At 47.3% G+C, this 13,966-nt stretch overlaps 1 protein-coding gene across 1 annotated transcript; it reads right to left on the reverse strand.

Moving 5' to 3' along the window:
• Nucleotides 1-3,919: 3,919 nt before the first annotated feature.
• Nucleotides 3,920-11,512, reverse strand: dact1 (dishevelled-binding antagonist of beta-catenin 1). The gene is made up of 4 exons (XM_029138316.3): nucleotides 10,963-11,512; nucleotides 8,219-8,348; nucleotides 8,004-8,117; nucleotides 3,920-7,295 (listed from the first exon to the last, which is right to left on the reverse strand). Exons 1-4 carry the CDS (start codon nucleotides 11,179-11,181, stop codon nucleotides 5,347-5,349), a joined length of 2,412 nt encoding a protein of 803 aa, XP_028994149.1. The 5' UTR covers nucleotides 11,182-11,512; the 3' UTR covers nucleotides 3,920-5,346.
• Nucleotides 11,513-13,966: the final 2,454 nt, after the last annotated feature.

Genomic DNA, 13,966 nt, shown 5'->3' on the forward strand with positions numbered 1-13,966 from the left:
TGACTGGAGTTTAGTTCTGTAAAGTCACAGCAGGTGGCGCTGTGGGGCAACTAAACAGGCAGACTTCCTGTTCTGCTTTTCAAATTATTCCCGTGTCTCTGTTCACTACAGTCCTCATGTCTCCTGTTTGATCTGCTGCTGGTTCTCTGTGGTACCAACCATAAATCTGTGTGTCTGTGAACAATCCACAGAGAGACTTAACTCAGCTCTGATGTGAAGAACCAAGACATACTGAGCCCAAAGGCTGAGGCTGCTGCTTTTGGTACGGGTCAGAGTTGGATCAGGCTGGACATTCAGCTGTGATGGTAGAGATTAAGGGGGGGGCACTGTCTCCTCACAGCTCTAGAAATGCAGAGGGTGTGTGTACAGTATAAACAGAGCAGACTGGGATAATCCTGGATCAGCTGCTGACCCCGACACAAACCCGTTCAACGAGAGCCCAGAGACCACAAACAGACGCCAGCAGGGGGTTGAGTGGGAAAGAGACCTCAGAGGGGGAAGGGACGCCGTTCTGTGTGAGTGGGGCAGGTCCCAGATGAAACAAACCGGGTCTGGTGCTACAGAAACCTTACTGCTGCAGGAGCAGGTGGACCACGTGTCCCAGCACAATCACATCACATTGGATCAGCCGCCTGGGTCCAGCATGACGTCAGCGCCTGAATGAGACCACACCTAGTAAACCAGGTGGAGTCTCCTTTGGGTCCAGACTTGCCACACTACAGGTGTTCAGTCGGCTGATCAGCTGAACTGACTCTCAGGCGTTTTTGTTGAAACGCCGCTGACATCTGAGAAGCGTGTGAAGAGGCCTCACGGACCAGCACTCACTGTCAGTCACATGATCAGCAGCAAAATATCCAGTAGAACATGGAGAAATGTTTGTCACGTTTACTGTCCTTCAGTCCCGATGTGGATTGATGGACCCACTCACATGGTCTCATGCTAAGCAGCGCCAGGTCCAGGTTTAGGGTGACCTCTGTGTTGGTGCTAATCTTCTAATGGAGCTGTGGCAGTAAATCATAGGGATCCTTTGTTACTTAACACCTTTGGGTTCTGATCCACACCCAGTCTTAGTTTGGTGGATGCGGATCCATCAAACAGGAAGGTCAGAAAACACAAGGCGACTGAGGCTCTGATCGGCACAGCACAAAGACAGAAGCAGACAGAACATCAGTGAACAGATGCAGAACAGCTCAATCTACTGCTTAACCAGCTTCAGTAGCTCATGACGATATTCCAGCCCAACAACTTGGTAGCCTTGATTGTTTATTTTAATTTTAAACAGATTATAAATAGAACTAAGACTAATTTGAACTATCATATAAAGAGAATAATATGAATGAATAATAGTTCAGTTTACTCATGATGCCACAAGGACGGTGAGAACCTACAGAACCAGGCTCAGTCTGAGGGGTCAACAGGCAACAGGCTGAGGGGAGGAGACGGAGGCACGCCCATCAAACACCACCTGGATTTACCCCAAGGAACTGAAGTAAACCGGGTCTCCAGCTCATGAATATTAATGAGGCAGGCTCCCATTTAACAGCAGAGAATAACTGAATAGACTCATGAAACAGATGGCCGTCCTCACTGTGTGTGTGTGTGTGAAACAGGAGCAGTGCTGCATGTTGGAGCCAGACTCTGCTTCACACAAGCTGACAAGTCTCACCTGGGACATGTTTCTGTGGTCCAGTTTGGTGGGTGGGGCTGACCTCAGCTAATGAACGCAACTTAACTGGCTAACGACTGCGTCATTAATCAGTCGATGGAGGTCGAACAGGGGACATGGCAAATCAGCCTGAGTCTGAGCAGTTTCCTGTGGGGAATGTGAAGATTTTCACCTCTCTACTTCCTGTTTAGACATTTGTTGGAAACTGTTTATCAGCTGATTTAGTCTGTTCTGCGCTTCTTTCTGTCTCAAGAGGTTACAGATAAGAGTTCATTAGCTGACCTCTGCCCTCTTCCTGTAGCTACAGTCCTTAAGGTGGATTTCTCCTCCCACACAATCTTCTGTCCTCCTTAAATTCACCGCTCGCCCTTCACAGAATACTCTGGCCAAATTCCTGAAACTGTCCATTAGCTTTTATTGTTTCTGATATAAGTGGAGTCTCAGAGCAGAGTAACCATCTGAGTTTGAAGTGGGTCAGAGAGAAGAAAGGCTTCATAAGCAGCAGCAGTCAGTTATCTGTAGAAAAGGCATGAAAGCTGCCCTCAGGCACATTTATGTCACCATATGAACACACCTACTGCTTCTTTGTTGTATTAAGCACATTTAAACACCTCCACAATATTTGGTCAAAGCCTGAAGCTTCTCTGGACTTAATTAACGTCTTTCATTTCCTCACTCTCCTCTTTGCATCTTAACTCTCCTGTCACTCATTCCCTGCTGTGCTACTGGTTTCCATAGTAACATGTGGAAGCTGGGAGCTGATATTTAAAGCCTCAGGGTTTGTCCATATCGCATTGTTGTATTCTGTAACATTGATACATGCCTTCAGATGACATTAGGTAAAGAATCAGGAGCTCGGTACCAGATGGAGCGAAGTCCAAAAGTTCAGTATCTCATCTTTAACATCCAGATTAAACAATCCAGCATCAAGCCTCATAACATGTCCATCAACAGCACGACTGGGACTAATAGGCTCATGGTCCAAAATGTCCTCCAGGGCCCAATTAGGTGTCAGTCTCTTGGTTTAACCTCCAACAGCAGCTGTTGCCATGGAGACACAGGACATTTGTAATGCCGTGGGGATGCGGTATGTTAACGATGCTTGCAGACACATCAACCGTGTGTTTTGTCAAAAATTCCCTTTTGTTGGATGAGGTTGTTTTGTTTTCAGGCAGAGCAGCCCGCAGCTGGGTGGACATTTGACACATCTCTTTTCCTGCTTCTGATTCAAATTCTGTGTAAAAATAACTGAAGTGATTTGACTGGGCCTGGTTTGGACCCAGCACACAGACAAAGCAGGTTCAGTAATAAATGAGACGCAGAGGAAACGCAAACATCTCTGCTCGCTGTGTGTGGGCGTCTGTGTGGGAGAGTTTGACTCTTTAGCCTGGAGATGAATTCCTGTTGGGAGACTGAGATGCTTTTGTTTCTGCTCCAGTTTATTTTATTGATTTGGTAACAGAATCAAAGACCAGCAGGATTTACATTCTGCTTCCTTTGGTTCGTCTTTCTACAGCAGAAACAGTTACTGTAACTGCTGGGTTGGAAAGGAGAATGTGTGGAGAAAACCACAGAACTGACTCGTGTACCGGTCCAGTGTCAGTACGGTCCATAGCTGTGAAATCAAGCCGAGTCGCACCTGTTTACTGTGGAGGACAAAACAACTCCATGCACCCAGATCTGGAGCTGATCTATTTGATGAGATGATGGATCCAGATGTGGTGGAGTGATGCAGAGGTTGTCTCACACTTCAAAGTCCAGAGTATGAGCAGGAAATCTCTTCCCTGGTGAAACAGAACCTTCCAGTTACCAGCTCAGCCTCAGAGTCTGTGGCTCTAATTGATGCCAGAGTTCAGCTTTTCTTCTAAGCTAGAGTTTACACAGGTCAAAGGTTAAAAGCTTCATGCTGAGTGCTGTGGTTTCTGAGCTGCAAACAGTCATAACTCAAAAACTCCAGGATCAAAGCTGGACGAAGATGGAAGAAGGAAGAACCTGTAGAATTGTAGATAGTAGGTGACCTACAGCTCGACAATGTGCATGAACGCCTTACACTTTTTGTGTTGTTCTGTCAAATTCAGACGTTGTTTCATGAAAGTGTTGAAGTGAATTTATCTTTGCTAAGATCGGACTGAGTTGTGGGGTGTGAGCAGCTTAACACTAGACATCTTGTGATCAGGGTGAGACAGGTTGGTACTGGACGCCAACTGGGCCAGGACCACTCTGCGCTGTCAGTCAACAGAAGAAGGAAACACACACATTCAAATCCACTTTAATGAAGCATAAAAGAGCCAAACACCAGCGCTGGTCCGCACGAACCCAGGCAACAGGAACAGTAATTTACAGTCGGGACAGAAGTTTTACATTCGCCTGATTAGAACGGCCACAAGCAACAGCATGTGGATCCACGGAAGCCAAAAAGCTGGAACGTGACTCGGGACCAAAAATTCAGTTCAAGCCTGAGCACAAACTTGAAGGCGCTAACCTTGATGTTCAGGGCCTAGTGGCTGCTCAGTACCACTAACATTCATTACCCATTTACACAAATGTGTCAACAAATTGTGTCAAATTAAATGATAAAATATTTCTTCTAAAAAGACCTTTACTTACATCTGCTTTAGCTCAGATAAGCTAAGCTAAGCTAAGATAAACTAAGCTAAGGTAAGCTATACTAGCTGTTGCTACGTCCCAGAAAAATTAAATGACAGCACTGCTTATTACGAGTACTGGCTGGTACCGAATACTGGCTGGTGCCGAATACTGGCTGGTGCTGAGCGCTGGTGGTCTTATCTACTGGCGTAGTAGCTGGTTTTGTAGTGGATTTGCTGGTTCGGCCTAGTCTAGTGCAGCCTGAACTGGTCTTGGACCTATGGCCACTCTTGTTCAGTTGAACTCGTTTCCACTGTGCCAGTGGTTTTATTTAGCTCCCAGTCCCATGTTTTGTTGGTTTACTGGTCTGGGTCTCAGCTGATGTTATAATGTGGTGGAATCAGGCTCAAAGTTGCGGTTTCATCCGGCCATCATATGATCCAATACGTATCAAGAAGATATTAGGGCTTAAATAGCTTTCTGTAAAAATAACAACTTAAATCAGGAAGTAACACAAGCAGAAGCATTTACAGATGCTTGCTGTGATAATAAATACAAAACAAGGCTACATACAAATTAACAAGAACTTAATGAAGATGCCTCCTAAACCCTCAACAACCAACAAATGTTGTAAAAACTTCCATCTGAAATCTTTTTGATGGTTGATTCCAGACTTGCTCAGTTAACCACTGAGTGTCTGTCTGTCACATGCATTTGATCAAGAATTTGCATGTGAGACACCTGGAGTGTTCAAGACATCCTGACAAGTCCAAAATCTGGACACAGGAATGAGCATGTAAACAGAAAGTGAACATTCATCACTTGTGTAAACATCATGTCCAGAGCACAATCCAATGCAAAATGTATGTTAGCGAGTCGATCCCCTCCTAGCCAGGTTTATGCCTTCCGGGGCCCATTCCATATACCCAGCTATATTCAAAATCACTGTTTGCCATTTATGTGAATGCAGAGAGCTGGAAGCAGAAACTGATACAAAGATCCTGTAGGACAGATTTCAAGCACTTCAGATACTAAAGACTTGGGTCCAATGCAGCACCTGCTCTACACAGCAATACGTTAGTCACTCTCCTGACTCACACAGTGGTCATGAGTTTGAGTGAACCAGACCTGAACCTCAGGATTTTCTTCTTCAGGTTGTGAGAGGCCTTAATCTTGACAAAGGCCTTTGCCTGAGCTGGAGTCATCTCCTGGCCCACGGTCCCGACCTCAGTTGGACCTGGCTGGTTCCATGCTCGGCTTCGCCCACCTGTCCCACCTCCCCCACTCTCCTCAGTATCACTGGTGGTGGTGCTCTCCTCAACGTACTCCTCTGTGCTGGACTCGCTGTCTCCGAAGCAGTTAGTGGTGTAGTTGGATTTCTCATCTTCACTGGTGTCCACGATGGTAGAGTGAAAGAGAGAAGCGCACTCGGCTGAATACTCCGAATCACTGGCTGCCATGTAGGAGTATGGGCTGCTCATCTGCCCACCCGATGGACAGTCCATGTGCAGGTCCCTGGTCTGATGCCGATGAACGCGCCTAAATGCCTCGTCGTACGGCACCTCCATAATTGCACGCAACCGACGGTAATCGTTTCGTTTGTGCTTGGGTTTGGCAACAACCACAACCTGGTCACGGCCATGGTGATGGTGGTGACTGTGATGGTAGTTTATGTGGTGATTCCTAGACGCACCAGACCTCGTAGCGCTTAGTGTGGATGTGGTCTGTTTGTCCAGGACTCGGCCTTCAGGGATAGATGCAGGGAGACGTTTGATTTTGATGGCGGACGCTCCAGGTGCACCGCCAGTTATTCTCTTGGACACTTTATTTTCAAGTAGACGTGACTTTCTAGAGCTGGACCTGGGCTGGAATTTATCCCCTTTTCTCGTTAACGTAGGCTCACTCAGTTCAGGGACTCGGCTCTTCCTCACTCCAACAGTCTTGCTGCCAGTCTTGCGAACTTTGGAGCTCTGTGAGCGGCCCTGGATGCGGGTGGATCCTCCTTCATCCGGGCTTTGGGAGGCAAAGCCTAGACTGGCAGGCTCAACGACAGGCCTCTCGCTGCTCTCTGCACGGCTGATGTGGGGAAACTCTGGACTGTTCCTGACTGTTGGACAGTCGATGAGCTTCTCCATGTCTCTGGGTGTGAACTTGGCTCTTGGACTGTCCACCTGGCTGGAGTCTTCGGGCAGAGTTGCTGCGGACACTGCCAAGTAAAGAAGAGGCCCCCTCTTATTCTTTTTCAGCAGACTGTTGGTGTCATTGGTGGCAGCAGAACCATCATTCTGGGTCCCATTACAAAGAGGAGAACTGTTCTGTTTCTTTGTCAAGTCACTGTCCTTCATCTTGAAGCCAGTTTGCACATCAACGCTGCCATGAGGAGGAACACTCAGCATCTGCTGCTCCAGTGATGAAGCAGCCTCCTCTGCTGATGCTGCTCCAAACATCCACCAGGGTTTGAGGTCAGATCCAGCCAGAGGCGCTGAACCACATCCAGAGCTGGGAGCTGGAACCGGCTTCACACAAAGACTGGCCTGCCTGAGGATGCTCTTCGATGGGTCAGTGCTAATGCTGGTTCTGGGTCTGCTGGTCCTGACAGGCAGGGCTCTCCGCTGCAGCAGACTGAAGATGTAGCTGTCTAGGTGCTTGTGAGTTGGAGCCAGAGAGGATGACGATGAAGACGCAGGCCAGGAGAAGCTCTGTGAGACAAGGGAAGCTAAAAGTGGGGGAGCTTCTGCTTCGGCCAAGGCCTCGATATTTCTAACCAATGCTTCGTCCCTGCTGTGGCTCCCATGGCCCAACATCTGCAAGAAGGCTGGACTCTGGACGGCCACAGCGTGCAGCGGGCTGGGGTACCGGTACACGTCACTGCCACTTCTGGCCACCAGGTCATAGTGAAACTTTGACTGGGAGTCACAGGAGGCCAAAGATGAAATGTAGTCGAGGGTGGGAGGGTGAGGGGCTGATGAAGAGCGACGAACTGTAGCAGAGTCGTCACAAAGTCCTCCGAGTAGACTATCGCACTCCAAGCAGCTGAGCTCGTCTAAAGAAGGGACGAGAAGGAAACCGCTGTTAGCTGTGGAGCAGTTTCAAGCATAAGCAGCTAAGTTCCCACTAACTAATTTCCCCAGTGTCAACAGCTGACGGGAAGCAGTTCCCAAGCACCGCCAGTGTACTGAAATGCTCCATTGGCTGTGAAGGACAGTTCTGCATTAGTAAGAGGAAAATTCTTCTGTGGAGACAGTGAACTGTTAACCCCTCACGTTCTGGAAATAAAGGCCGTGAGAACAGCTTGACTCTGCTCAGGATCGGAGACAGACTAATGGCTGAATGGAACTCTACTTTCTTCTACTGTGGGCTCATTTGGACCCATTTATTGTGGATCTTTAAGACTCGGCTCTGGAAACACAGCAGTTCTCAACAGCCACCTAGACATAGAGCTAATGCTGCTCAAGCACAGACACATCCACTTGTGATGGGTCCTCCCTGCTCACAGCTTCCCACCGCAGTGGTTGTATGCAGAGCACAGCCTCAGTAATCAGATTACTGGGGCTCCCACGCTCTCACAGTGAAACAGATGCAGCTTGATCTTCTCCAACACAGAGGAATCGTGCTTCTATGATTACAGACACCATAACATAAAAAAAGCAACTTTATCAGTTCTGATCTACACAGAAAATGAAATTGATCTACATCTAATAACAAGAAGCCAGACAAGCATCTTAGCAGTCGGCTGCCTCGTTGTCGATACCTGTAGACTGGAGGCGCCCGTCAGCATCCGGTGCCGAGCAGAAACACTCGCTGAAGACGGAGTTGGACGAGTTAGAGAGAGAACCGAATGCCCCGTCACTCAGCTCATAGAACCCTGAGAAAGAAAGATGAGGTCACTGCAGGGTCGGAAAACATCCACATACAACAAACATCAGAGCGACGTTTCACATTTGGACACTTAACGGGGGGGTTTACCTGAGCTCGGCCGGCTGTCCGTCTCCAGCTGCTCCGGTGACATCTCAGTGTCCAGTCGCAGGTCATAGATCTGTCGGTCCAACTCCTGCAGCTGACTGATGAGGCTCGTGTCCCTCCTCCTTAGACAGTTCTGAAAAACAAAACCCTTTTAACTAATGACTATAGTATTCAAGTAGTATTAGATTGAATCTCTGAATACTAGTTAAACACCAGGGTTTTGATCCCACTGAAAAAAACAAAGAACTGAACCAAGGCTGAAACCTAAAAGATGAGGACTCTGGACCATCTGCAGTGTGAGTTTGAGTCTAAGCTCATGAAGTAGAATGGTCCAGCTTTTACTGGGACATTGAACACAGCAAGAACTAGGACCGAGTCCATCTCAGTGCAGCAGCAGTACAGAACCTGCCGATCTGGTTTTGGTATCTGTAATCCAGTCAGAGTGTCTGCTTCATCTGGATTCAGTCTGAACACACACAGTGGTACTGAACATGACAGGGTTTTGTTCTGGGTTCTGGTCCGCCAAGGTTCTGTTTGCGTTGTAAGTGTGGATAAACACAGACGAGGATGTGTCCGTGGTTCTGTAGCAGTTGGTCTTTCCTCTGTAGCAGCTCAGTCCCAGGAATGTAGCACATGACCTGGGAGCAGCTGCATAGTCGGCATGTTTTCCACCCCAGGAGGCGGGGGGCGTGTAGGGAGGGGGGCCGGGGGGTGGGGGGGTCCACGGTGACAGAGAGAGTTGGATGTGAAGACATTTCTACCTGGGTTCGGACCAGGATTACCCTGTACCGGGGGGGTGGGGGGGGTTCCTCACAGTTAAAGATAGACCAGTGTGTGTGTTTTACCAGCAGCTGTTCCCTGGAATCTACAGCTTGTTCAAACACAAACTGATGCTCCTCCAGCTGTTTGTCCTGTCAATCAACCAGCTGATAGACACCAGACTCCTCCCATCGAACACACAGCTGAGCGGCAGGAAGTGATGTCATTTCCAGGGCTCGCCTTCGTCACGCAGACAGTCATCTGACCCCAAACACTTAACTCAGAACCTTGTGTTCTGGATCAGGTCCAATTATTCAAGTGCAGGTTCGACAGCAGGCAATGGACACAGAACTGGGTATGTTTAAAACTGGGTTAGAGCAGAAGATGACAGCAAAATGTCTGTCAGACTGTAACTGGACCGTTCAAAGCAGTCTGATTCTGGTTCTGATCTAACCTTAGTTCAGATCACAGGTAATGAGCCAGACAGACACAAAAACAACCAGATTCAGTAGAAGGCGAAGCACCAGGATCAGAACCACTCCTGCTTCCGATTCAGACAGTTTGTGTTTCAGCTGCTCTGTCACTGAGCTGAAAGCTGATCTGCAGAGTTTCCAGCAGCTCATAGGAATCTGCATGTGGTTCTGGTTAGCGGGGGAGGAGGAGGGGGACTAATGTGATCCAGACTGAGGTCTGGAGCTGCAGCTGCAGGACAGACAGAACTCCACTCTGGAGACACACGACTTCCTTCTACATCTTAATGAGGACAGAGTTTAAGCAGTGACTGGACTTAACCAGAACTGGGCCTAGAAGAGGGACTGGTCTGCAAACCCACCATGAAGAAGTGAAGCCTGTAAAAGCCAAACCAGCTGCAGAAGCTGTGGATCAACAGGATGTTGCATTGTCAAAACAACATTCAAGAGCTAAACATTAAGCTGCTTCATCGTCTCAGAACCCGACCTATCTGCTCTCTCCTGGACCTCACACGCTGCCGTGGTGAACTGTTAAGGCTGCACTTGAATGCACAACATCAGCAGACGGAAACACAGAAGGTGCCACAAAAGTCTAAAACCCAAAACCAAGATGAGTCCAGTTGAGTTGAGTTGGAACCAGCTCCCTCTTCAGGTTCGAGAAGCTGACACACTCTCCACCTTTAGGATTAGGCTTAAAATCTTCCTTTTTGATAAAGCCTATAGTTAGGGATGGTTCAGGTCACTGGCAGTGATTGTTAGTCACAGGAACCATCTCTTAGTTAAGCTGCAATAGACATAAACTGCTGGGACTTAATTTATACACTGAGCTCCTCTGTTTCCTTCTACCTCCTCTGTCCAATAACCTCCCATCATTGTTTTATGTTTAACTCACCTTGTCTCTTTCTCTCCAGTAGTTGTGCTTCTCTCCTCTCTCTCTCTCTCTCTCTCTCTCTCTCTCTCTCTCTCTCTCTCTCTCTCTCTCTCTCTCTCTCTCTCTCTCTCTCTCTCTCTCTCTCTCTCTCTCTCTCTCTCTCTCTCTCTCTCTCTCTCTCTCTCTCTCTCTCTCCTCCACTTACCTCACCTACGGGTATCATAGGACTCAGAGCTACGTGTCTGTAATGGCCAGCTGTGAATCCAACCATCCTGCCTGTGTCCAGTCTCTGAGGGAGTTTTTCCACTCTACCGTTGCTGTCAAATCATGTGGAATTTGTTGGGTTTAGTTGTGTAGTTGTATCTCAAGGCACTTGCCTGGTAAAATGCCCTGAGATAACCCTGTTGTGTTTTGGCGATATATAAATAAAACGAATGAATAAAATGAATTTAACTGAATTAAGTTTAACAACCCTACGGTTCTGTGGTTTCTGGACTGGTACCAAACAGTTCCACATGACTTAAAGCATCCTGCTCCACCTGTAGCTCAGACCCACTGACCACTTTATTAGGTACACCTGAGCAGCCCTTTGACCTCTCAGCGAGTTGTTGGGTCCAGAAAGGGGGGGTGAGGGTGATTGGACCTACCAGTTGTTGCCGGAGCAGCAGGATGTTCTCCTCCAGCAACTTCTCCTCAGACCTCAGCTCGACCTCCTTGCGTCGATCTAAAGCCGTCCGGACCAGCACCTCCTGCCGCTGCCGCAGGAACTCCAGCTCCTCGAGTCCGGACATAGTAGCCTCCAGCCGCTCCCGGACCGAATGCAGCCGCTCCGCCGCGTCCGGGTCCGCGACTCTGTCCCGCGACATCCCCCCGGACTCCAGGTCTCTGCAGGCTCACGGTCCAGACGGTCTGCGAGATTTTACCAGCATGGTACGGAGCTCACAGGAACCACCTGATCAGCTGGTTCGGGTAACTTGACGGAGATAAACGGACCAGATCCAGACTTGGATTCGCAGGTTAAATTGGAACCTGTTCCGCTCAAACGCACGTCCAGCTGACTCCCAGCATGACCCGAGGCTGCAGCGGTGAGTAGATACGACAGAACGAAGCGTGACGTAGCACGAGCTCCGTCCAGGTCCCACTGCTTCCGAATCTCCGACCAGACTGAGCCACAGCTACAGTCCGACAAGCCCCGCCCCCATAACGACGTCACTGCGGCAGACATAGACACTTCCTTTTTGAGTAGAATGATCATATTTTAATTTGAAGGACATGTCCCCATATTTTCCGGCATGGGATGATTAGTAGGAACTTGACCTTCCACAGTTGTGAGGTTCCGTCGGGTCCAGAAAAAATTAGACTCGACAAGAATTGTATTGAACTGTAGTTTAAAGAAGAACAGAGATATACAAAACTATCAAGGAAACAAAATAATAGTAAGTAGAGGAGAATTACGGACAAGGCTCAGGTGAGAACCTATAAAGAGAACCTGTGGTTCTGGAGAACCTGGGCTTGTTTTCCACAAAGCTTCTTTTGTCTCCAAAAGCACCAGATGTTTGTGTAGTTCTGAGGCAAGGTTGCTGAATTTGTGTTAAAATGAACATCAGCCTTAGTAATTAATGATCTGCTTCTACCTTCAAGCTCATCTAACTTTAAGAAGTGATCATTGTTTTATGATGCTATTTTGGCTATACTTAACACTTCAGCTATTTTTGATTTTTTTAATAAAATTCAAGGAAATAAAAATTTTAGAATGTGTCCTATTACAGCCAGTGATCATTGACTGCTTAATACTAAATCAATGAAAATGTGATATCATTTTATTAAATCAATTCAATTCAATTTTATTTATATAGCGCCAAATCACAACAAAGTTATCTCAAGGCACTTTACAAAGTAAGGTTTAAGACCTCACACAACTAAACCCAACAAATCCCACATACAGCAAGCATTTAATTTGACAGCAACAGTATAGAGGAAAAACTCCCTCTCTAACGAGGAAGAAACCTCCAGCAGAACCAGGCTGGATGTGGGCGGCCATCTGCCTCGACCAGTTGGGGTGAGGGAATAGAGAGAGAGAAAAGCACAGCAACAAGCAACAACAAGCAACAACAGAGCACAGGCAGGACGGTTGGACCAGGGACTGGATACAGGCAGGATGGTTGGATCCGCAGCTGCCCATCACAGACACCAAACTTTGAGTCCTATGATACCTGTAGGTGAGGACAGAGTGGAGGAGAGAGAGAGAGAGAGAGAGAGAGAGAGAGAGAGAGAGAGAGAGAGAGAGAGAGAGAGAGAGAGAGAGAGAGAGAGCGAGAGAAGCACAACTACTGGAGAGAAGAGACAAGGTTAGTTAAACATGGGACAATGATGGGAGGTTATTGGACAGAGGAGGTAGAAGGAAACAGAGGAGCTCAGTGTATAAATGAAGTCCCCCAGCAGTCTATGTCTATTGCAGCTTAACTAAGAGATGGTTCCTGTGACTAACAATCATTGCCAGTGACCTGAACCATCTCTAACTATAAGCTTTATCAAAAAGGAAGATTTTAAGCCTAATCCTAAAGGTGGAGAGTGTGTCAGCTTCTCGAACCTGAAGAGGGAGCTGGTTCCAACTCAACTCAACTGGACTCATCTTGGTTTTGGGTTTTAGACTTTTGTGGCACCTTCTGTGTTTCCGTCTGCTGATGTTGTGCATTCAAGTGCAGCCTTAACAGTTCACCACGGCAGCGTGAGGTCCAGGAGAGAGCAGATAGGTCGGGTTCTGAGGTTCTGAGCTTCTCGAACCTGAAGAGGGAGCTGGTTCCAGAGGAGAGGAGCTTGGTAGCTAAAAGCTCTGCCCCCGTTCTACATTTAAACACTCTAGGAACCACAAGTAGCCCAGCTCTCTGAGAACAAAGTGTTCTGCTGGGAGCATAAGGAACTATGAGGTCTTTAGGATAAGAAGGAGCTTTATCATTGAGTACTTTGTAGGTGAGTAGGAGAATTTTAAATTCTATCCTACATTTTACAGGCAGCCAGTGCAGAGAAGCTAATGTAGGAGAAATGTGATCTCTCTTTCTAAGTCCTGTCAGAACTCTGGCTGCAGCATTTTGAATAAGCTGTAGGCTTTTTAAGGAGCTGTTAGGACATCCTATGAGTAAGGAGTTACAGTAGTCCAGCCCGAGATCCTGGTCAAAGATGACACCAAGTATCAATAGTGTCTCCCTCAGATTTTTAGGCCCAACAATAAGAATTTCAGTTTTATCTGAATTTAGTTGAAGGAAGTTTTGGGACATCCAGGATTTGATGTCTTTTAAACAACCCTGAATTTTGACTAGTTGATCTGTTTCATTTGGTTCCAAAGACATATATAGCTGAGTATCATCTACGTAACAATGAAAATTAATGAGTCAATCATTAATTAATGAGTGCTTTCTAATAATCTCACCTAGAGGAGACATGTATAGGCTAAACAAAATTGGACCAAGCACAGAAACCTGTGGTACTACATAGCTAATCCTTGTGCATGTGGAGAATTTCTCATTAACATGAACAAACTGGAATCGGTTCAACAAATAGGATTTGAACCATCTCAATGCTGTTCCCTTTAACCCCGATTCTATGTTCTAGTGTCTGTAATAGAATGTTATGATCAATTGTATCAAATGCAGC

This window comes from Betta splendens, chromosome 22, assembly GCF_900634795.4.
Source record: "Betta splendens chromosome 22, fBetSpl5.4, whole genome shotgun sequence".
Taxonomy (NCBI): Eukaryota; Metazoa; Chordata; class Actinopteri; order Anabantiformes; family Osphronemidae; genus Betta; species Betta splendens.

What these genes read in the sequence shown, in the direction of transcription:
- dact1 (XM_029138316.3), bottom strand. Translation starts at nt 11,181, where the DNA reads ATGTCGCGGGACAGAGTCGCGGACCCGGACGCGGCGGAGCGGCTGCAT. An exon ending in TGCTGCTCCGGCAACAACTG is followed by an intron (nt 8,349 to 10,962) that starts GTAGGTCCAATC and finishes TTTGTTTTTCAG; the next exon opens with AACTGTCTAAGGAGGAGGGA. An exon ending in GGACAGCCGGCCGAGCTCAG is followed by an intron (nt 8,118 to 8,218) that starts GTAAACCCCCCC and finishes TTTCTTTCTCAG; the next exon opens with GGTTCTATGAGCTGAGTGAC.